The following is a 19755-nucleotide window of genomic DNA, read 5'->3' as shown; positions in this document are numbered from 1 at the left end:
ACGCATGCGTAACATTTTAGTTTTTTCACAAATTTATAAATAAGGATCAATAAATGTTCGGCATTGTCGATTGATCATTTGGAAGTTTGATTGTCGCTTTCATGGCGGCATTATGGCACCAAAGCTACTCTTGCCAGCTATATCCCTCATAAATAATAAAGTACCTTGGTGAATAGGACACGTGGAAAACGATGCAATCGTCAGTCTTACGAAGTGGCTCGTAGCTTTCGAACGTGGTTTAGCTTCGTTTAAGATAAAAGGTGTTTTACGTAATACGATGAATCAGGAAGACGCTTTCGACACAGTGGCAAATTAAACAGAATGCTATTCATTATTAACGCCCTATTGAGAAATCAGAATGGGGTTTTCCAGTAAATAGCACGCGAGGCGATACATTTGTCCGCGATATTGTAAAGACGACTTTCGCTATTATCTTATTTCTTGGTGGAGTTACGATCAAAAGGTGATTGCCGTAGTTTTAAATTATATTACAGAATTATATATATAAGCAATACCTATGTATACTACTGATATATTTTTATGTCTTTTCATTTAACCACTACAAATTCAGTCTAGTTAAGTTAATATATAAGCTGATAAAATGCACGGATTTCATTTAGTATCACGAGCTTTTCAATCTTTCAATTATCTCTGCTACACTGTTAAATCTATAGTGTCAAATTGAACCTTATTTAAGTCGCCACTGCTCTTACTTAATAAATAGTTCTTTTTTTACTAAAACAATGGAGTTAAATAATTTAAAACAGTTCAAATTTAACTCAAATTTGGGTTAAATTCTATTGTTTTATTAAAAAATAACTATTTATTAAGTAAGAGCAGTGGCGACTTAAAGAAGGTTCAGTTTGACACTATAGATTTAATAGTGTACGTATCTTTTTAACGTACTGTATATTCCAACAAAAGGAAAACCAGTTGAAGAGTTCACGCGACACTGAGGTATCTATAAGCCGCAGAGCATGATCGATGTGTCATTGCACTGTACCCACTAACATCGATTGCAGCACCGTGATATAAGAACAAATAAGTAAGAATAGAAAACGCACGTAAGTCGTAAAAATGAAGAAATGATAGTGGGAAATACCGAGCGCGACGAAATATGATAGTTCGATAATCGTTAGCCGTAGTCGACCACCCCAGTCAGGGTTACTGCGACAGCGCCGATGAATGAAAGATAAAAGTCATCCCTGAAAGTTTTCTTTCACGAAGATATTGACTAAAGTTATTTTCGTTTCAAACAAACTGCTTAATTAACAGAGAACACACATTTCGTGATGAATTCATTTTCGCATTACATCTCATCACATTAGACACTGCAATATCAATTACTATTATACTATTAAACAGCAAATTCACTTAATCATAATTATATACTAACATGTACTTCCGTGAAAAAAGTCATTTATCAGAAGAATATTCATTTCATTCCCTTGACCTTGCCGCTTAATCTTAATAATGTCAGCGCACGTCATTTGTATAATGAGATTACTCTGTTTGATTAGCAGCTTGTTGCGTGAAAAGTGAGCTTCACCAAAGCACATTTGTCATACCGCGTTTTGATATTAGTAATAATTTATCTTTCTCTGATTCTTTTCTTTTAACTTAAGAGACGTAACATTGATTGCTAGGAAGATATAATGCGATGGAAATTTTTGGAAGAGCCTTATTTTAACAAATTCTAAGTAAGTTTCGCGGTAGTGTATGCTTCTATTATTATAACATAATTTATCGCTACTGTGACACGCGGTTATTGACGTAACCGCGCGCGGGGAGATAAACACATGCAGCGCATCGCTTATTCCATTTTACGATCGAACACAGTCCCGGATAAAAAAAATGCAGTTCTGCCGGAAGAAATCAACAACTACTGTCAAAGTAGCTTTAGTATCAATTCTTGATCAATGTTAATTTCTTATTCATTCGCCCGGATTGGACTGGGAAAGGGGGTGGGGGAGGGGAACGAATACGAGGGGATTCTCCTTCCCAAAAACCTTCCAAGAACAACAGACTTTTCGCCCCTAGAAAACGAAGGTTCGCACAGGTGGCGTCGTGACGCCGAGCGTCGGCTTCATTCGACGCGCGACGCTTCCTCATGTCGCAGCGTCGCGACGTCCCGCGCCCATGTGTCATATCTTCTTAGAACGCGCTGCCACGCATATTGTTCGACTCGCACAGTCCGTTTGATCGACACAAAAATGGAGCGAATCAGACCCGATCAGGTACCATTTTTTCTTCGATACACTGCCGAATAGAGCACTGCGGATTTTATCCTTTGGATCCGTATATTTTTTAACAATCCATTTCGTTGAAACAAGAAACATCTTTCTTAAATGTGCTTCAGTGCAAATATTCAAAAGTTTCAATGTTATCCATTGAAAGCTTAATATGAATATAACTTATTGGCTTGTTTTAATTTTTTAATGCGCATATAAAGGAAGCATGTTAATTTTTGACTAGCAAAAGTTCGCATAATGCCTTTATTTTTGTTTAATATTAGGCTTTATGCAAAAAATAATTGGTATTGCCAAATCGTATCGCTACACTTGTAGCGTCTGCTATCGCAATATTCGTAATTAAAAATTGAAAAGATCAATTTAATTTCTCTTTATCTTATTCTCTCCATTTAAATTTAAACACACTAGATACACACAAATATTATAATACACGAATACTAATGCTTAAAATGATAAAAACGCATATGCATAATTAAAGAATATTTAATAGATAAATGCACGTGCAAACGAAAACGCAAATAGAGATGTGTAAATTACGATGAGCACAATACGTTTACATTCTATTATCATAAATTCCATGCATTGGCATTGAACAGATAGAATCAGGGACTTTACCGATTGCTTTCGTAAGAGGAAAAGTCCAAACGTGTACCGAATTAATGACGACGTTTACAATATCGAGTGAATAACCGATGAGATTCTATATGATAGTGCATAATGCAAATCATCGCCATGACATAATTGCCAAAACCGCATCGCGGTATATGATGCGATCTTTTGCGGTATAGTGAGAATAATTCGTATAATTATACTTTAATAATTGAAAAGAATCTGTCAGAACATATAAATTCTTGACTACATATTGAAGCTTTCCGACTACATATTGGAGCATCTCTATGCACGCTTTCAAGTAATATCACGTTTCGCGTGTCATGAATATCCCTATTATATCCTGACCCGCCAATCATCTATAAAGCACTATGAATATGCAAACGAAAATATATTTGAATGCTGCAGAACATGCGAATGAATATGATAATCAATAACGAAGAGAAGCCGGTAATGACGAAATATCTGTGAAATCTCTATATGTTAATTCTCTATAGATTCTAAAACATATTGAAAAGCTCTTATGCTCATTTTCATTATCAGTAGCAAATGCAGTTACATTTTATAAAGAGGGACAGAGTGCCTGAAGAATTATTATTATACTTTTACAAATTAATTACGTCACAATTATTCTGTATTCATAATATGTTTACATGTAATATTTTTATCTTCAAAATTTTGAAACTGTCATTCTGTTGCAGAGGGTCAAATGCATTCGGCCGTGAGAGGTTGGTTGCACCGTGGCGAGCTCGAGAAACTCGAAAATATTGTGTTGGAGGGTCGGGGCTCGCGTTTGTTAGGCGAACACTCGCAGGATCTTAGAACTCGTGTCTTCCTGAAGGGACTCCCGAACTATTTGGTAAGTAGTTCACCAAATTAGACAAGATTTATTTTAAACAGCCTAACTAAATTCTACGGAACAGAAAAACTGTTCTTCCCCAGATTGGGAAATTCTCATTAAAAGAAAAAGTATTGGTAAGAATCAATCGTTTGATTTATTTTAGACGAAGATTTCTCAAGTGCACGATGCTATTGCGCGCGGCTCGTTAGCTGAAACGCAGAAGATAATAGCCGAGGAGTCGAAGAAAAAGCTGGCGATCGCGAAGGATTCATGTGGGGTACCTTTGATACACAAGGCGGTCTACTACGATCAACCCGAGATCGTCTCCTGGCTCTTAGAAAATTATCCTATTACGCCACAACAGAAGGATAGAGTACGTCATTTTTTTCCAACAACGTTAACCATAAGCGTTAATTTCAATTTAATAGTCAATTTAATGATCTTTATCGTCTTAATTTGCTTAACTTTGATCGGCTATCTTCTATAATTCACAAGGTTCGCGAGGCCTATTTTTACGACGAAGTCGTGTCGCGACACAAACGTTTGTCAACTCGTTCGAGAAGAAGCTCCTGAATAATCGAACACCTTCTTCCTAGCAACGTTTGTCACGGTCCCGCATCGCGTGACGCTGATAATAACGAAGTGTAAACCACCTGTTCTTTCCTTGCCCGCCATCAGCTATACACTAACAGATACATGCAAATGCACGAAAGCGAAACAATTCTGATCTAGCGTGTATCATCCCTGATGACGTAAATTTGTGTTCGATATCCTTATTCATCGACACTCTCTCGTCGAAGATATAAATCTCGAAGATTTCTAAATCCATTTATGATTAAATGTCATGTACTTACGTTATTTTTCATTGTTGCAGGAGGGACGAACAGCCTTGCATTATTGCTGCGCATGTAAAGATCCTGATTCGATCTGGGATATTCTCATAGAAGGCGGATGTGACGCTAGTATTTGCGACAAGAAAGGAAACCCGGCCTCGTATTACCTGGAACATTCCACGGAAATTGAATTATCAGAGGTGGATATGACAACTCGACGAAGGAAAAGTACCGCAAAGGACAGTGAGTATCGTTGCTCTTATTTTAAAATATAAAAATGTTAGATATATTTATAACTTCTATGACAATATGAAAAAAAAATTATGTTCTCCTTGATCGAAGATTATATTTTTCTTTCTTCCACACATTGTGCAAGGTACACGATATCCTCTCTTTTTAAGAAGTATACATGATATCCTGCCTTTCAAATAGATAAGCAAAGTATGCTCTTACAAAGTGTCTTGTATTGTTAAATTGTATACATAGCATATCCTCACTTCTTATATTCAATACCAGTGGATAAGCATGTTTAAATATTGTATTAATCTCGCTAACAAGTCATTAAGACAATTTCAAAGAAATATCGCGAACAATTCGATGGACAACTTTGCGACCGGCGGAATGCTATAGCATTTTTCGCCTGTTTCCTACGGATATAGATTCTTCACCTTATACCCCACATATTCGTTTCTAATGACCGTGAAGAATCGATAGCACATAAATTCGTAAGGCAAGGCTAACTGCGGCGCTCGATATAGAGAGACACGGTCGAAACGGAGAATTATCGTGCTCACCTCCGTGCGAATTATAAAATCTAAATGAAAGAGTAAAACCTAAACGCACACTTTTGCTATGCGATAAATTATTTTACTTACATTACTCGTAATGTGTCTTAAATATTCATCGCATTAATCGCAAATAGAATAAATTATAATAAACTACAATGCAAAGTAATTATGATGAAATTACGACTGTCATTACAACTTTTACATTCGTTAAATAACTTCGCCATACGTAAATAGGTCGTGGATCGACCTATCGTCGTAACAACGGCCGAGTTCTAATTTTACCAATGATAAGAACTCATCTTCCATTCTTCGATCGTACCGCCATGCTAGCAATTACGCTCGAGGATTGAAGTCAAAGCAATTTCCTGTAAATATACATTCCAACGATCGCCTTCTCCTTCTATCGTACATAAGAAATTCTTGCTAAATTGCTTGCGCATGATACAGACACAAATAGCTCGAACTACTTGCGCTACTTAAACAATATATTTAAAAAATAACATCTCGTTAATGCTGCTAATATTCCCGTGTATAAAAATAGTTTAAATATTTTGCCTTTAGCTACAAAGTTTCTATAGATCTTATTGCCTTGCACAATTAGAACTATCCATTAATTAATCATTATATTTTTGTCTCAAAAAATAGATTGTCATTTTCGTAATTGTTTAATTGAGAAATCTTGCTTAGAATTCCACGAACCATCGTGGCAATTAATAATGATTTATTAAAAACACCAAAGCGTGACAGGTAAAAAGTTGTAAACAGGCGCAAGTAGCGTAACAACAAGTTTCCTTTATCGGGTAACGCAATGTCTATATGTATATACTGTATACGCAACTCAAAACGTGCCAGTAATATGACAAACTTCGTACACTGCTCTACCTCTTAGAAAATTTATTAACCAGCAATTGTGCTCACCATTCGCGTATTCAAGACGATGTAAAATATTAAATGTAGCGTGCATGTAAGTATTACTGAAGGCGCGCATCGATTGATCGAACCGAACAACGTCGAATTCATTTTTAACAATAGGTATTCTTGAATATAGCGGGTAGAACTATTTCAGATGTATTTGCGGAGAATACCGACTATCGACTTTCACAATTTAAATTATGCAAGCAATCTTTGATTCGGATATTATGTAACTATTTTTATGAAATTACGAATTACAGTACAAAATTAGATTTAGATTAAACAATTCTATTGACGATAATATCATCAATTTTCAGAAAGGTTCTCTAGTTCTATCTTTGACCTTTTCCCGTGATAAAAAAAACACATGTCAGACACTCTAACGGAATTTGGGATTTTCCCGTCACAAAGAATATACACTCTAACGGAATTGTGCCGGCATTTAATATTTAATGAGTCATAGACTCTTCTCGAGAATTTCAAATATTTAATGTCTTCGTAATAGTACGCAACTCGAGGAGTCATACCGTTCACAAATTATACTTCGTAAAAATATCACGTAAAAACTTCATTTAAATGCAATAATTGTAAAAAAAAATCGAGCTATCTTATATTGTAATATTTCCACGATTATGTGATTATTTATTTTTATTTTAATTGTCGTTCATTGGTTAATCATTCAAATAAAAATTGATTTAATATAGCTTTAAGCCAAGTAGTTTTCAACATTTATCCAAAGAGTGACATGGTGATTATAACTGTTTAACATTTATATTTCATAGTAGATCTAATCATCAAATCGCTGTTGTTAAAAGCTTTTTATATTTTTATCAATTTTATTGTCACAATAAAAAATTGTCACTGTTGCCACTCTAGATTTTTTGATATGGACAAAAATGAAATCCTAGGATATTGTTTAAATCGTTATTTTCACTTCAGATATGGATTTCAAACCCTCTAATATCAGGATATGGATACACAACAGAGACATCGGAAAATTACAACAGGTATTATGGGAGGGACATGGATCAAAACTTCGATGCGAGACCAGCAACAATCCGCGGATAAGAAAATTCCTAGAGGCCGTGCCCTTTATTATGGTATGTCAGTAGATGATTGCATATATTTTTCAATTGTTAAATAAATATTAGTATTACGATAACTAAAAAATTATTAAATAAAATTATTATAATTTTGGCAGGGCACAATAAAGGATATCCACGCGACAGTCATTAATAATGATTTAGAAGGTCTCAAGACGAAATTGGACGAACCTATTTCGCCTATTGTTTTATGCGGCAAGGACAGCAATGGCCTAAATGCTCTGCACAAAGTAAGCTCTCTCGAAAGTCCAATGAATTTGCTGTTAAAAATCGAAGTGAAAAAAACCTTTCCCATCTTTCTCATCACAAGGCTGCTGGTTTGGGATACACGGACGTCGCACGTGAAATCCTCGAAAGATGTCCCGCAACGGTAGCGGCTCAGGACAATGAAGGAAAGACTTCGCTGCATTATGCGGCCGCACTTAAGGACGACGGCGTTATGTACGATCTTCTGACGGAGCACGGAGCCGATGAAAGTAAACTGGATAACGTGAGTACTAGTCGGCAGTTTGTAATTACAAGAGAAAAATCATTGATCGATAAGATACATGCTAGTATATAATCCTGTAAATCTTGCTGCTAATCAGAGACAAAAGGCGCCCGCGTTTTACAAGAACCGTCCTTCGGACGTAGACCTGTCGAATTTGTCGATGATACCGGAAGCACCCCGGGTTTCCGATACTTATCCGAAAAATTGGGACTGGAGAATCTTAGAGGCAGGTGCTGTTATGCGAGGCATGAAGAAGGTTAGCAGTGATGATAGCGCTTTCGGTAGCGCCGAATCCACGATGAAGGATTCGGATGGCTCGAATGAGAAGGTATATTTGTCACAGTTGTTGTTAATATAAGTTACATGCACGATATTCTGCCTGCCTAAGCTTGGATATATTTAGTATTGTATGATACACGTTTGTAATTAATAATTAATTAACGCACACCACATAAAGTCACGTGTAGCCGGACATAGAATGGCATCCCGGTCGAAATGTAGCGTAGTATTCGTAGTCGGAATGAGTAGTTGGACGGAGATTTTCTTTTTCTTTTCTTTTCTCTTTCGATACGAGGGGGGCTCCCAGTTCGTAATTTCAGGTCAATGATATAATGGATTATATGGGAGATTTGGTGGAACAGAGAGCCGACGATGAGCAAGAGAACGAGGAGGCTGAGACTCCGAATGGAGACGAGGAGGAAGCACAGAATGGAGATGAGGCGGACGACGGGGGAGATGAAAACGAGGCCGCAGAAAATAATGAGGAAGAAGCCACGAATGAGAATGAAGAAGAACAAGAGCAAGAGGAAAAAGCATCGTCGGACGATGACGTGGTAACTGGGCCTGTCGCGGAGACACCGAAAGACGAGGAGGACGGGCCTGAGGCCGCCGTAAATGAGGACGGTATCTACGAGGAATCCCCGAAAATCGAGGAAATCGATGCCAACGACGAAACGACCGTCGAGCACGAAGAAAGAAACGAGCCTAGCACCGGCGATTCTGGCGTTGACGATCCTGCGCAAGACGAAGAGCAGGTATTGTCTTAATCAAATTGTCACGATCACTGCACTGCGTCTTGTATAATACAAAGAAGAAGCCGGGATATTTCAATCTATGTCCGCCCTTGGGATTACGACATTATGTAACAACATTATGTACTCGTATGACATGTAACATCAATTATGTTCAATAATAACACTTTTTAAATTGAAGAAAAATTTGCAGTTCACTTCCTTCAATAAAATGAAGAAAAGATACTCTTACGATTCTGTAAACAAAAGTCTATTCGTAAAATTCGAACTGTTACCAGTAAGAGCTGCCAGCAGACGTATTTTTTTTTACGGACACCTTGTGTGCTATACACACACATACGTAGAATATGCGTAGGCGCGGCAGGAGACACGATCGATTCGCATGTACGATTCCCACATGCGATTAATATCTCCTATCGATCGTCGTATGTGTCTCTTAGCCACGCGCATGATTTTGTACCTGAATATGACAGCAGGTCATCGTTGGCGAGCACAAGGAGCCCGCGGAGGTAGAATTGACCGAGGGTAGCATGGCCCGGGATCCAGAAGTGAACAGTCTAATAGAGAACGGCAATATGGAACAATTAGCGGCTCTCGTTCTTAATGGCGAAGGCCGACGATTGGTTGGACGACAGTGCGGAAATCCTGAACTCCAGACTTTCATCGACAACGTTCCGGCTTACATGGTACGTCATTGTTATGCAATAACAGAACGCAAGAGTAATACAGATACATATATGTATATAATATATTTATGTGTAAAATATATCGTTACATGTAATATTATAGGGAAAAATTCATGCCGTGCACATGGCAGCGCGAGAGGGGAATCTTCGTGACCTGCAAAGCGCGCTGGATCGCCGTAAATTCGCGGTGGCGCGAAACGAATCGTCACCCCATGGCGCCACGCCGTTGCACGTAGCCGTTGTCTTTGGAAATACCGCTATCATCAGGTATTATTAACATATGTTTATACATGTATATATTTTTATACATGGATATATTTAATCTTATATTCAATATATATTGAATATTAACACATAACTTGTGTTTGTGCCGCGTTCTGATGACAAAATTTAATAATTTAATAATTTCTGTCTCATAGTTCATATCTATAAGTTTTAAGAGTCAATTTTGTTGTTCTAGTAAAGAAGATATAAGGGTACTACTCGATAATGTTGTCTATATGTGTAACTGTCAGACCAATCGTCGTCGATATTAGCTCATGATTTACCTCGGCCATGTCACGATAGACTTTTCTTTGAATGATAGACTATAAACCGGCACTGTTAACTCGCGCCGGTTCGGTTGAATTTTTTATACTTGATTTAGGTATCTGGCAGGAAGGTTTCCAGAAACTGCCAACGCGATCGATCTCGACGGACGCACTCCATTACATTATGCCGCGACGCTCGCGGACAACGGTCATTATTACAATCTTTTGCTACACCTGGGTGCCAACCCTTTAATACAGGATAACGTGAGTGTTATTATATTTTATCGCGAGCTTTATTATTATTATTATTTCGCAATCATCAAATAGAGTTAAGAGTGCAATTTTGCGCTTTTTGACTAAATAATAATAGGCTTTAAAAAAAATTTCGGGCGCGTGAATTTTAATAGAAGTAGAGAATTAATTTAATAAGTATTCGTAAAATTCTTACGAAACAACTATTCTACTGCAAGCGAAGTGATGATAAAACTTTATCTTTTGTCATGTAGTTCGGACAAAAGGCAGATTATTACAGACAAAGTCAAAGCGATCTATCACACAAAAAGCTCCTTCGCGATTTCGGGGCAAGCGAGAGGCTCGCCGACGAAATGTTGACGGATAAAGGTATTTCTTGATTTAAGGCATTTTAAAAAACACCATCGGCAATACATACATATTAAAAAAAATCGCGGATATAGACCATCCAAGCACTTCGTCTCGCGACATCACTATTCGTGTTTTGTGTTCGAAGAAATGTTTCTAATCCAAGTTGAAATCGAAGATCTTCGACAATGTCGCACTTGGCACGAGCAATTCTATGTGTCGCGATTTCGTGAAATATTCATCAACTGTTTTTCCCGTTCGCACACAAAAACATTGTTAATTCGATTATTTGATAATATTCCATTTTGTACACGATCGATTTATACCTATCTTTTTAGACAAGCGCAATCAGGTCGTCCCTCAAATACCGCGTAAGAAATACTTGTTGAAAGCACAAATGTTTTCTTTTTACTGATTTTCTGATTTTGAATGATTTGGCGCTTTGTTCGATTATTTTCATAATAGCATGTAATCAAGTCACTTAACACTTCAACGCGTTGATCGAGCTAAGGTTAAGGTTGTGAAATATAAATTCGCTAGCCTTTTATCCCAATTTGATAACTTACATTAGAACGTTATATAATTACTGTAAGATCAAGAAAAATAGGATTTTAATTGTAAAGTAATTTAGTCGCTTCACAATCATATTAAAAATATCGTATCGTGTCATGTCATAACATTCTTGATCTTACAGATTGCTGGTTATTCTTTGAACAAAACTATATACTTCTCATATGCAAAAAATTATTGTCTTAAATTGTAAAATAAATCAATTTTATTTTCTCATACATTTCTTCAAGTGAAATATTCCACTTGAAGCTCAACTTCTTAATCTTCACTTTTTGATATATAATAATTGTCACTAACGTCACTGCAACATTTGCTTATTCGCCTTTTCTCATCAACCCACATCTCTCAACGCCGACGGTTGTTAATCTGTTCTTTCAACCGCCGCTGCTCACTTGGCCGAGATCTACAGTACCCGGGGGTGATATCTACTCAGCTCGGCGAGACGTGAGCGAGCCTGAGATCCTGGCCACCCTGGAACGATGTTTCCGATTGCTGGCGGGCAACCGGCGAGCGTCGATACCGAAGACCCCGTCGAACGCCGGTACACTAGTCGCTCGTTGCCTGAAACGGCCCGTATTCGATTTGATCAAGCACCGTGTGACTCGCATGGATCACAATCTCTTTGACGTGATCTGGCCTGCCCTGAAAAGGTACGGTACCATCACGGCCAACGGCAGCAAGATCGACAGCGCCCGCTCGTACGTCAGCAGCATCGCGGACGAGGATCACGGTTACGGCGCGGTCGCGCCCGATTTCGAAAGTTACGTCGTCTTTACGGAGTTCTTCGATCCCTTCATTCGGGAGCTGCACTGTGTAACCGCGAGCGGCGATCTACCCGATCACCCGCTACCACATTTCTTCAACCTCGAAAATGAAGAAGGCGAAGAGAATCCGCCAGATGAAACGATCGTCACCGCGCTCGAGCAGTACGATCTAGACCCGACCACTAAATTTGTCCAAGCCGGTATTTTAGAGTGCACCCGGAACCTACTTAATTACAGTCTGCCGTTGACTCTGACGGTCAATCAACTGGAAGAGGTCGAGAGGGAAATCACCAATCAACTAATGAGTCCAGAGATAACCGACCTGATGGCGGAAGGCAGTAGCGAGGACGAGGCCGGCACGTACTTCACGCTCAACGAAATTCTCGAGCAACCCAGCCGAATACGGGCGCAACTGGCGGCAGCCGGTCTATTGTTACCGATCACGGAATTCGAGGCGAACGACGACCGGCGTCTTCATGGCAAGCACTGGCCCTACGGGCGCGGCGTGTACGTCACCACCGCCGGCGATCTTGCCGCATGGGTAAACATTCAGGATCACTTGAGGATTATCTGTCGCACCAGCGAGAACCGGCCGGGTCTGATGGGTCGTGCTTACGTCAGGGTAGCTAAGCTGATGATGATATTCGATCAGAGGCTAAAGTTCAAACGAGATCAGAAGTTAGGTTTCCTGACCGCCCGTCCACAAGCCCTCGGCAACACCATCAGATTCTGCCTGATCATACGATTCCCGGAACTATCGAAAACGCCTGACAATTTACGGCACCTGTGCGTGGTGCGCGGCCTGAATATGCGCGAAACCGTGAAGAGCGACATGGTGAGGATCGGCAATCAACAGTCGCTGGCCATTACCGAACTGCAGACCCTCCAGGACTTCTGCAGAGCGGTGCTCAACATCATCACGCTGGAGAAGGAATTGTCGTTGAACAACTCGATGAAGATCGCCAATCTCATCACCGGCATATTCCGCAAGCGGACGAACGCGTCGAGGCGTAGATCTCAAGGCGTAGACGAACCATAATTATGAGAGACAATAACGTTAGATTTTAAGTTGTTAAGGATGATCTATAATTCAATCATCCCCTGCCTGCTTCATAGATGAAAGCAACAGCTTGTCAATAAACTTGACAAAGCAATCAAACGAGAATTATCGAAAACAATCATAATTTCTATAAAATGAATGCATTTTAAATACCTTAAAAAAATAACAACAAAATCATTGACAACTAGTCTAGAGAATTTGCATGGCAAACGCTCTACTCAGACATATTTAGACACTAATTGTAAAAAGCGAAACGACTAATTCACCAGATATTCCTGTTCGACATATAATGAATCACGATCTTGATTCTTAATTATGGTATCAAGAATGTCCGACATTCTAGGCAATAACTAACTTCTTATTTAACAACACTAGTCGTCGATCGCCTTTGAGAGCCTCCGTTCTTTATCTTCTCTTTAGTCTTTCTATAAAGAAACACTTACGCTTACGCATGGAAATCTTCTGTGATAATTATTAGCCAATGTTTGATCGTCAATTACTCTTCGCAGACTGAACTATTTAAATAACATTTAGGCTATAATGAGCAAGAGGGAGAGAGAGATTAGAAAGAGAGAGAAATGCGTTGGAAAGATGTGTGAACGTTATTTTATTTTCCTCTCGTGCACTCAGCGTCTCTCTTACGAAATTACGTTAAATCACAATCGTAGTCGCTCTATTAATCGGATTAACGATGGCGACGAGAACGCAGGATTGCTGATTAGGTTAGTAAATGATCAGCATTATTGATATATACACGACATCATTGTCGCACAATATCTCACAATTGTGTCTTGTAAATCTTTGTTCTCTCGAGATAATTCGGTAAATTGTACAAATTACTTTTGTATAATATAACATTACTCGTAAGAGCAACGATTTTACATGAATTTTCCTCGATATAAAATGAATAAATGTAATGTTTATTATAAATGTTACAAATCAAAAATTCATAACTATTTTGCAATTATAAGAATAATAAGGTATATTTTTCATTACTTGTGTATCTATAGGTTTCTCGGATTTATAATTGTAAGCATGATACTATTTTCATGTAAAGTCGAATATATTAAAATTCTTGAAGCGATATTGGTGGCACAAGCTTAAAAAATGTTAAAAAGTCTTTTCAATAGCTTTCTTTATATGTAATGCACGAGTCGATGTTTACACAAAATAAAAATGGCGAAGCACACGTCTTTCCAACTCATTGTCAGTGTTAATTCGTCCCTGAAATGGACCCATGTATACCCCTCTTTTATTCTTATTCTAAACATCGCAATGTAAATTAAAAAATGAGCCAATAGGCGTCTAAGTGTCAAGGTTGTATTTTTTTATAAATATGTATACTCTACAAATGTATACTCTATACGTTTTTATAACTATTATCCTGTTTTGTATAGTGTTATACAATAAAGTATTTATAAAGCAATAAATAGAAATTGATATTCTACTTAATAGTGGAAAATTATACTTTTATTGACGAGACGATAAAAAGAAAATTGGCATTTATACGTCTGTTGATTGAAACATGCGCGCGATTATAATTATTTATTATATTATACAGTAACCACCAATGCACACTCTTTTCAGACAAGTCAACCGTGTTTGTAACGCAATTGTGTTTGTTTACGCTTTTGCATATTAGATTTGAGCTTGCATATGTATTGTATTGTAAAAAGTAATATATAATTACGTGTTGTTGTCACGTTTTACCGAGTTGTAATAACACAGAGTTTTATAATATATCTTTGGTAGAACTGAAAACTATTATTGCATCAATATAATAAATTCCTAAATCAAAGGAGATACTAAAAATAAAAAAAGGATTATTTAGAAACTTTATTAAAATTTGCACATGATGCATGGAATGCAGGAATGCAATAATCATTTTCAGTAACGAGTAGATTGCATAAAAATTAAAAATAAGAATGTGCATGCCAATTTAACAATAAAATTTTATTTTATAATCTAATTGCTGGTTTGACATAATTTTTTAATTAAAATAACATATGCATAATGACATTTTTAAATTATTATCTGACAATCTAATAGATTCAATTTACAGATGACAACGAAGTCGACATTCCGATATTTCGCACGGAAGAAGGACATTACTTAGCAGCATGTAAGTAACGACACATTGCACGGGTTGTATAGCATATCTTTAGAAATCAATATAACAAGCTCATATGTTCTTCTCAGCGCTGGGCGATCCCTTGATTAAAGGATTAACGGAAGTAGCTAACGCGCGTCCCAGAGATCCGATCACATATCTCGCGACGTATTTATACAACTTTGCTAGCAAGAACAAATCCAAAGATCAGGTATGTGCTCAAACCGAACGTTAGAAGAATTGAACATTGCAAATCATTGTTCTCACATTAATATTGGACTAATTCACGTCGTTTTTCTTATACGTCGGTTTTCAGGAATCCGATGTTCTCATTATACCCGATCGCGAAGAGGAAAATTTGGATAATATTGAGAACACGTTCGACGATGACGCCGGCTATCCTCGAAGTCCAGACTCGGACATACCTGAATCCACATTCAGCAATCCTAATAGGGTACGTGAATAAAAATGTACTTCAACTTAGAACTAAATTTTTTGAAATCCACGCTACGATTTGCACCGTAAAATTTCTTGCGATATAAATAAAAGTGACTTCGTAAAAAGATAGCGAATAAGAATGAAAGCGATGTTTCTCAGGACGAACATGGGCAAAGTATGATCCACTTCGCGGCAGTTCGTTCCTATTCAAAGGACGGCCTGTATCACCTGCTGCTGGAGACGCAAGTCAATGTCGGTTTCAGGGATGAATTGTATCGGACAGCCAGAGACGTTGCCGAACAGGCGAATATTCGAGAGAACGTCGAGGAGATCGATCGCTTCGTCGTTTATCTTGCGGCAAGAGGTAAGCAGAGAAAAATTGCAACCTATGCAACCACATGTAAAAGTTACGAGAATTATATACATATATGACCTCGATCCGATATGCAGGAGAGACTGAAAAATTAGTCGAGCTTCTGCTTGAGGGCTACGATCATATTCTGGACGCCGAGGACGACGGAGTGGACATCATCGATGTGGCCGCGCAAAGAGACCACGAAGCTACCGTGCAGTTTCTACAATCAATTCCTAATTACGTGGTAAGTTGGTGTACAATCAGCAACGAGAAATATCATATTGTTATTTTGTAAGTTATGGCTTTTAATGTGATTTTCTCATGTACATTCTAGAATCAACGCGAAGAGGTACACGCTGCCATTCGGGCCAGCGACGAGGAACGTGCGAAGGAACTTTTGAATAAAAATAATGGGGGTGGGAAATTGCTGGCAGTTGGAAAAAACTCGATCGGCCGATGCGCCCTGCAAATCGCTGTACTTCTGGAAAATGAAGAACTCGTCAAGTTTATCGCAAAGACGTACCCAGAAACATTACGTATCGGCGACAATGTACGAATCATTGAAGAATAACGTTCATAAAGCGTGTAAATAAAAAAAAAAGAATAAAAAATAATAAAACCGGTTTTATATCCCGCGATTTAAAAGTCGTTTAGAATAAATAATCGAGCAATTAATATTATTATTAAACCAATGTGAACATGCCACATGGACATAATTATGAATAATTAGCGATAATTGAGATACTTAATGACTGCGATCAAAAAATATTATGCAAGCTTAAAATATAAAAATATTGATCTTTCTTGTTCTAGTTGGAAAGAACTGCTCTTCATTACGCAATGGGCGTGCCGTCTGTCGAAGTCTTGAGTAACCTATTGATCAAGGCGGGCGCGAAACGCATCGTCAAAGATCTGGTAAGCCACGTATATATTTCTACCGAATAATTGACAAAGCAGAGAGCTAATTTTCTTGGCTTTCAGAAATCCCGACAGCCCTCATATTACTTCATGAATAAGTCTGATATTGAGCGACTTCAAGAAGAGGAAAAATCCATGACCGCGTAATTATACAATATTATAAACACCAGCCTCATAATAACACGATCACATTTTAATATATTCATGCGCTTCATTGAAATATATATCGATGAATCAAAGCCGATAAGAAGAGAAACCGGTATAAAGCGACAAATAATCTCCATAGTATCGATCGTTTACAAAATTGAATGTAGAATAAGTGTATTTCGAATCTTAATAGATCTATATTTAAAAATATATGTATTCTGTTATGTTTTATTTGTATATATGCTAGGTAAAAATATTTCGTGCAAAAATTCGTCATTAAGGATGATCTGAATTAATCTTCGTCAGTCTTTGTTAAGAGAAGTAAAAGTGTAAGTATATGTCATCGAAAGCATATGGATTCATAAATTGTATGTCAAATGTCGAGACAATTAGTGCTTTATAAATAAATGTAAGACTGCAAAACACATGTAGTACCATTATTTCGCTCAATTGTACCGAAATTGTAAATGTAATTGTAAAAAAAATAAAAAATGGAATGAGAGAGAGAGAGAGAGAATGGATTTAAAGGCATTTAATGTCTTTAAAACTTGAAGTTTGTCATTCCGCTATTTATTATAATTTAATTCAATGCTTAACAATCTTAAATTAAGTTGTGCTTATCCGACGTATTACCTAAGGTAAATTGAGATCAAAAAAGATTTAGCGCTCCTGAATGAAATTCTTAACATTGGTCTCGGTGGCGTTGTTTTGCCGTGTAATCATAAGGTACTCCTCGGTGATCTCCTCGGGCTGAATTTTGTTAAAGTACGTCTCCCGCTCCTTGTATACATAGTACGTATCATCAAAGTTAAAATGCAATCCCAAAACTATATTTAACGCGGAGGTGTCGTATGCGTGACAACCAGAATATCGGTATTGTGGCTTTTTGTTGAATCTACAGCCCGCCGATTGCGCACCTACAAATAGTCAATTAAAAAAAATTAAAAACTTAATATATATAGAATTGCTTATTGAGATATAAAAATGGAAATTATGGAAATACTACAGCATAAAAATTAGGAATTGAACGTACAATTTAAAAGAAAGAGTACCTACCAATAGGGGAAATACAATCCCTCGTCAATGCACACTGGACCCAAGGCAGCATTACCTTTTCCCTAATGTCTTTAAAATTGCTAATTATTAAGTGTGAGGCTCTAATCAGTGGGAGAAAGAAGAAACTCTCAGCAGAGGCATGAAAGTACTCGTACATCTTTGGATGTGTCAATGAACTAATGGCGTGCCTTGTAGGCCAAGTTAAGATTCCAGATTTTGGACAGAGATATTTTGCGATGTCTGAAGAATTCAGACGTACATTGGAATCCATATAGATTATACTACCTAGCGTATTTAAAGCTGTCTGCGGTATAAATACATTATTCAATTAGTATGATTCTTATAAAAAATTATGAAGGCATCCTAAATAATTACTCACTTGAATAACTAAAGGTCTATAAACATGCAGCGTGTCATCTTCGACGTGAGCAGGAAACGGATTTAGATCAAATTGAGTCACATTACATTTCGTAGAATTACAGGCGAGTCTAATACTTTGTAAGGAATCTTCGTTTAAACCGACGCTATAAATTACAATACTATTATTTGGCAAAAAATGGCTAACGTTTCTAACGAAGCCATAAATATATTGCTCGTTTCCAGGCCTTACGAGCGACACAACCGTTACATTATGAGGTTTGGAACTGATCGGTGTGGTGGTTGTCTGTCCATCCAGACCAAGCAACGCAAGGTACTTAGAATCTGTCACTAGACGTTTCTCCTCAACGTCTTTTAAATTTTCCTAGAAGCAAAATCTTGCATGTGAGACTAATGGAAAAAATAAACGAGAAAGTAGAGTTTATTAAATAACAATTATAATATACTCACCTGGAAGCTCCGCAACTGTTTGTGAGTCTCCGTCACTAATGTCTGAATGGAAGGTCGTTGATTGCTGAAAGCGATAAACACGATGCTGCTCCCTGCTATGCAGATAAGCAACAATAGCAGGCCTTTGATACGCATCGCTCATCGTTTAATAAGATTTTGTGGCCAATCGGAGACAATAATACTGACTGTGTTACGTCAAGAACGTCCACTTTAGGTTAGTTTCTTGTCGCAGCTTCATAATACACGTCACGTTGCGAAAGATTGAGCACTGTAGGAACTCATATCTGATGCATCAGAGTATTCAACGCGATTTATCGGCCTAATGTTTACAAACTTACGGGCGATTAGATCAAGGCCTTCGATAACAAACTATTCCCGCGAGTTTTACGGACGTACTTCCTCGTAGGGGATTTCATTCTGCATCAAACACGACTGAATACGACATGAAATGTGTACACTGTATAGGGAGTGATGCTATCATGCCAAAGCAAGGACGCGCTTACCGCGCTTACCGTAAGATAAGAGAGTAGGGATAGACATACACACAAAAAATACATATGTATGTACGCTCGGAACTTCGGTCATTTCCGGATAATAGAAGCAACAAATACATAATTTTTTTTCTTTTTTTTTATTCGCGCTAAATTTTCAATTCCATGCTCCGAGCCGGCTCGACAATTCAGATATCAAATCGAGCGTACTTTAATTACATATGCTTATATATTCATGTATCATTCATTTTTTACAAACAATGACACAACTCAAAAAACAAAATTTTTTTAACTTAAATGTAAATTTAAATGTTTTAATGTTTAAATCATTAAAATTTTGTAA

General features: G+C 37.6%; 2 protein-coding genes across 11 annotated transcripts; one reads left to right on the top strand and one right to left on the bottom strand.

Annotated features, from left to right (window-relative positions):
• The first annotated feature begins 179 nt into the window (after positions 1–179).
• On the top strand, positions 180–17462 carry LOC105451717 (serine/threonine-protein phosphatase 6 regulatory ankyrin repeat subunit A-like). Of its 9 annotated transcripts, none has more exons than XM_011692338.1 (21): positions 184–463; positions 3563–3720; positions 3866–4075; positions 4577–4778; positions 7175–7335; positions 7437–7568; positions 7649–7828; positions 7926–8156; positions 8428–8862; positions 9336–9545; positions 9649–9812; positions 10192–10339; positions 10582–10696; positions 15132–15191; positions 15269–15390; positions 15496–15633; positions 15777–15981; positions 16068–16216; positions 16307–16522; positions 16786–16887; positions 16954–17462. In XM_011692338.1, the coding sequence occupies exons 2-21, from the start codon at positions 3571–3573 to the stop codon at positions 17035–17037; spliced, it is 3414 nt and encodes a 1137-aa protein (XP_011690640.1). In that variant the 5' UTR covers positions 184–463; positions 3563–3570; the 3' UTR covers positions 17038–17462. The 9 variants fall into 9 exon arrangements, 5 of the variants coding, with proteins under 5 accessions (XP_011690638.1, XP_011690640.1, XP_011690639.1 ...); XM_011692337.1 differs by having other exon boundaries at positions 9333–9545; XM_011692340.1 differs by lacking the exon at positions 8428–8862.
• A 123-nt stretch (positions 17463–17585) lies between these two features.
• On the bottom strand, positions 17586–19398 carry LOC105451718. Of its 2 annotated transcripts, XM_011692342.1 has the most exons (5): positions 19260–19398; positions 18922–19189; positions 18473–18835; positions 18094–18397; positions 17586–17954 (listed from the first exon to the last, which is right to left on the bottom strand). In XM_011692342.1, the coding sequence occupies exons 2-5, from the start codon at positions 19054–19056 to the stop codon at positions 17698–17700; spliced, it is 1059 nt and encodes a 352-aa protein (XP_011690644.1). In that variant the 5' UTR covers positions 19057–19189; positions 19260–19398; the 3' UTR covers positions 17586–17697. The 2 variants fall into 2 exon arrangements, with proteins under 2 accessions (XP_011690644.1, XP_011690643.1); XM_011692341.1 differs by having other exon boundaries at positions 18922–19398.
• Positions 19399–19755: the final 357 nt, after the last annotated feature.

The sequence above is a fragment of the Wasmannia auropunctata genome, unplaced genomic scaffold, assembly GCF_000956235.1.
Source record: "Wasmannia auropunctata unplaced genomic scaffold, wasmannia.A_1.0 LD336046.1, whole genome shotgun sequence".
NCBI lineage: Eukaryota > Metazoa > Arthropoda > Insecta > Hymenoptera > Formicidae > Wasmannia > Wasmannia auropunctata.
This window is presented reverse-complemented; position numbering and strand designations above follow the sequence as displayed.